The 1916-nt window shown below is 37.1% G+C and overlaps 1 protein-coding gene across 1 annotated transcript in view; it reads right to left on the reverse strand.

Annotated features, from left to right (window-relative positions):
- The window catches only part of LOC106876056 (serine/threonine-protein kinase ULK2), a 50276-nt gene that overhangs the window by 16557 nt on the left and 31803 nt on the right, over positions 1-1916 (reverse strand). The window contains exon 9 of the mRNA XM_052966770.1: positions 455-595. Within this exon, the coding sequence (XP_052822730.1) occupies positions 455-595 (141 nt within the window). The remainder of the gene's footprint in view (positions 1-454; positions 596-1916) is intronic.

The following is a 1916-nucleotide window of genomic DNA, read 5'->3' on the forward strand; positions in this document are numbered from 1 at the left end:
TCCTGAACACACACACAGAGGTACCTCAGCAGAAAAGGTACTCCTGAACACACACACAGAGGTACCTCAGCAGAAAAGGTACTCCTGAACACACACGCTATTCAAAGTAACATACACACACAGATGTACCTTGACAAGGCAGGTACTCCAGAACACACATGCACTCAGAAATACTCAGAGTAACACAGAAAGAGACAGACGTACCTCCACAGGACTGATACTCCTGAACATACAATATTCAGGATCACACACACACACATGCGCAGAGGTACCTCATCAGAAAAGGTACTCCTGAACACACACACATACCTCAACAGGACAGGTACTCCTGAACACACACGCTATTCAAAGTAACACACATACACACACACAGATGTACCTTGACAAGACAGGTACTCCAGAACACACATGCACTCAGAAATACTCAGAGTAACACAGAGAGAGACAGACGTACCTCCACAGGACTGGTGCTCCTGGAAACAGATTCCACTACCTGGTCTCCTCGACTTCCTTTAGAAACATTGACTTCTTCTGGTGAAGCAACTGGGGGGGTGGCGGTTAGGGGTAAAGTCAGAGTTTGTGGGTGTTGAGGACTCTGAAAAGAGATAGATTAGTGGGTACATTAGTGGATGACATCGGAATATGTAGGGGTACACAGGGGTAGAGTTGCTTAGATTGGACATGCAATACAGGGATACAATTAGGGGTACCATGGCTAAGGTGGTAGCATATAGGGGTACATTAAGGGTACAGTATGTAATAAATAAGGGCACTGTAATATATAGGAGTATATTGGGTTATATTATAGTATCTAGGGGTACATGGAGGTATTAGTGGCTTAGATTGTAGTATAAATGGGTATCATTGGGGTATTGTAGACCACAAGGCCAAAGTATATAAGGAGATATATATATATATATATATATACACATACAAAAACATACATATCGTTGCTATTATGTTAAACTGTCGTATGTCCAAATTTGGCCAAATGCGTTTTTATCAACATTTATTTTTGCTTGCAATAGCCGGCTCCTTTGGTCAAACTATCGTATCTCCAGCTGCTTCAGATGCCAAGGTATGAAAAATTGTCAAAGTGTAGTACAATGGTTTAACATTTTTCAAAAGTGAAGTAAGTCCAAAATACGCAAAAATATTTCTGACTGAAAATATCATTACAGGCATGGAGTTACGATTTAATGCACCCGAAATAGTTTTACGGTTAAGCTGAAACTGTTGCTAATGTAAAAAGAAATGGAATAGCGAAACTATTTCTTCGTTTTCTGAGATAGCAACGTTTTGGACTTACGACACTTTTGCATAATAGCAACAATATGTATTCTGCATTGAATTAAGAAACGGTGACAAGTGAAAATTCTGTAAATAATAAACACTATTAGTCAGAATTAGAGATAGTATTGATGGAATTTTGATTTACTGTTGAGTGGTTTTTGGCCATCCCTGTATGTATGTATGTTTATATATATATATATATATATATTTTTGGCTTATTTCTGAAAGAAAATCGGCATTTTTGTATTTGCTGCCGATTAGGTAAACCGCAAATTACGCGGTAAATTTGAAAAATTAGACATGCTCCCTATTGTCTCGTGCTTCATATGTTGTCTGGTCATTTCTGCTGATGATAGTCCGACCTTTGTAAGATATATAATTTTTATCTTACTAAAATTGACATGAAACCATGGTACAGAATATAGATTGGTAAATGTTTTTATTTTTCATTCCCTTTCGAAATTATCCCTAATTTTGTGGTATGTAGTCTTTTGCTGCTCTTTCTAGCAGGTTAGATGTCCTATTATAGGCATCTCTGCATTTTAAATGAATATATATATATATATATAAAAATTTAGTGAATGGAGTAAAACGCATATGTTAACTGAATACTTTTATTTCCA

This window comes from Octopus bimaculoides, chromosome 3 (genome assembly GCF_001194135.2).
Source record: "Octopus bimaculoides isolate UCB-OBI-ISO-001 chromosome 3, ASM119413v2, whole genome shotgun sequence".
NCBI lineage: Eukaryota > Metazoa > Mollusca > Cephalopoda > Octopoda > Octopodidae > Octopus > Octopus bimaculoides.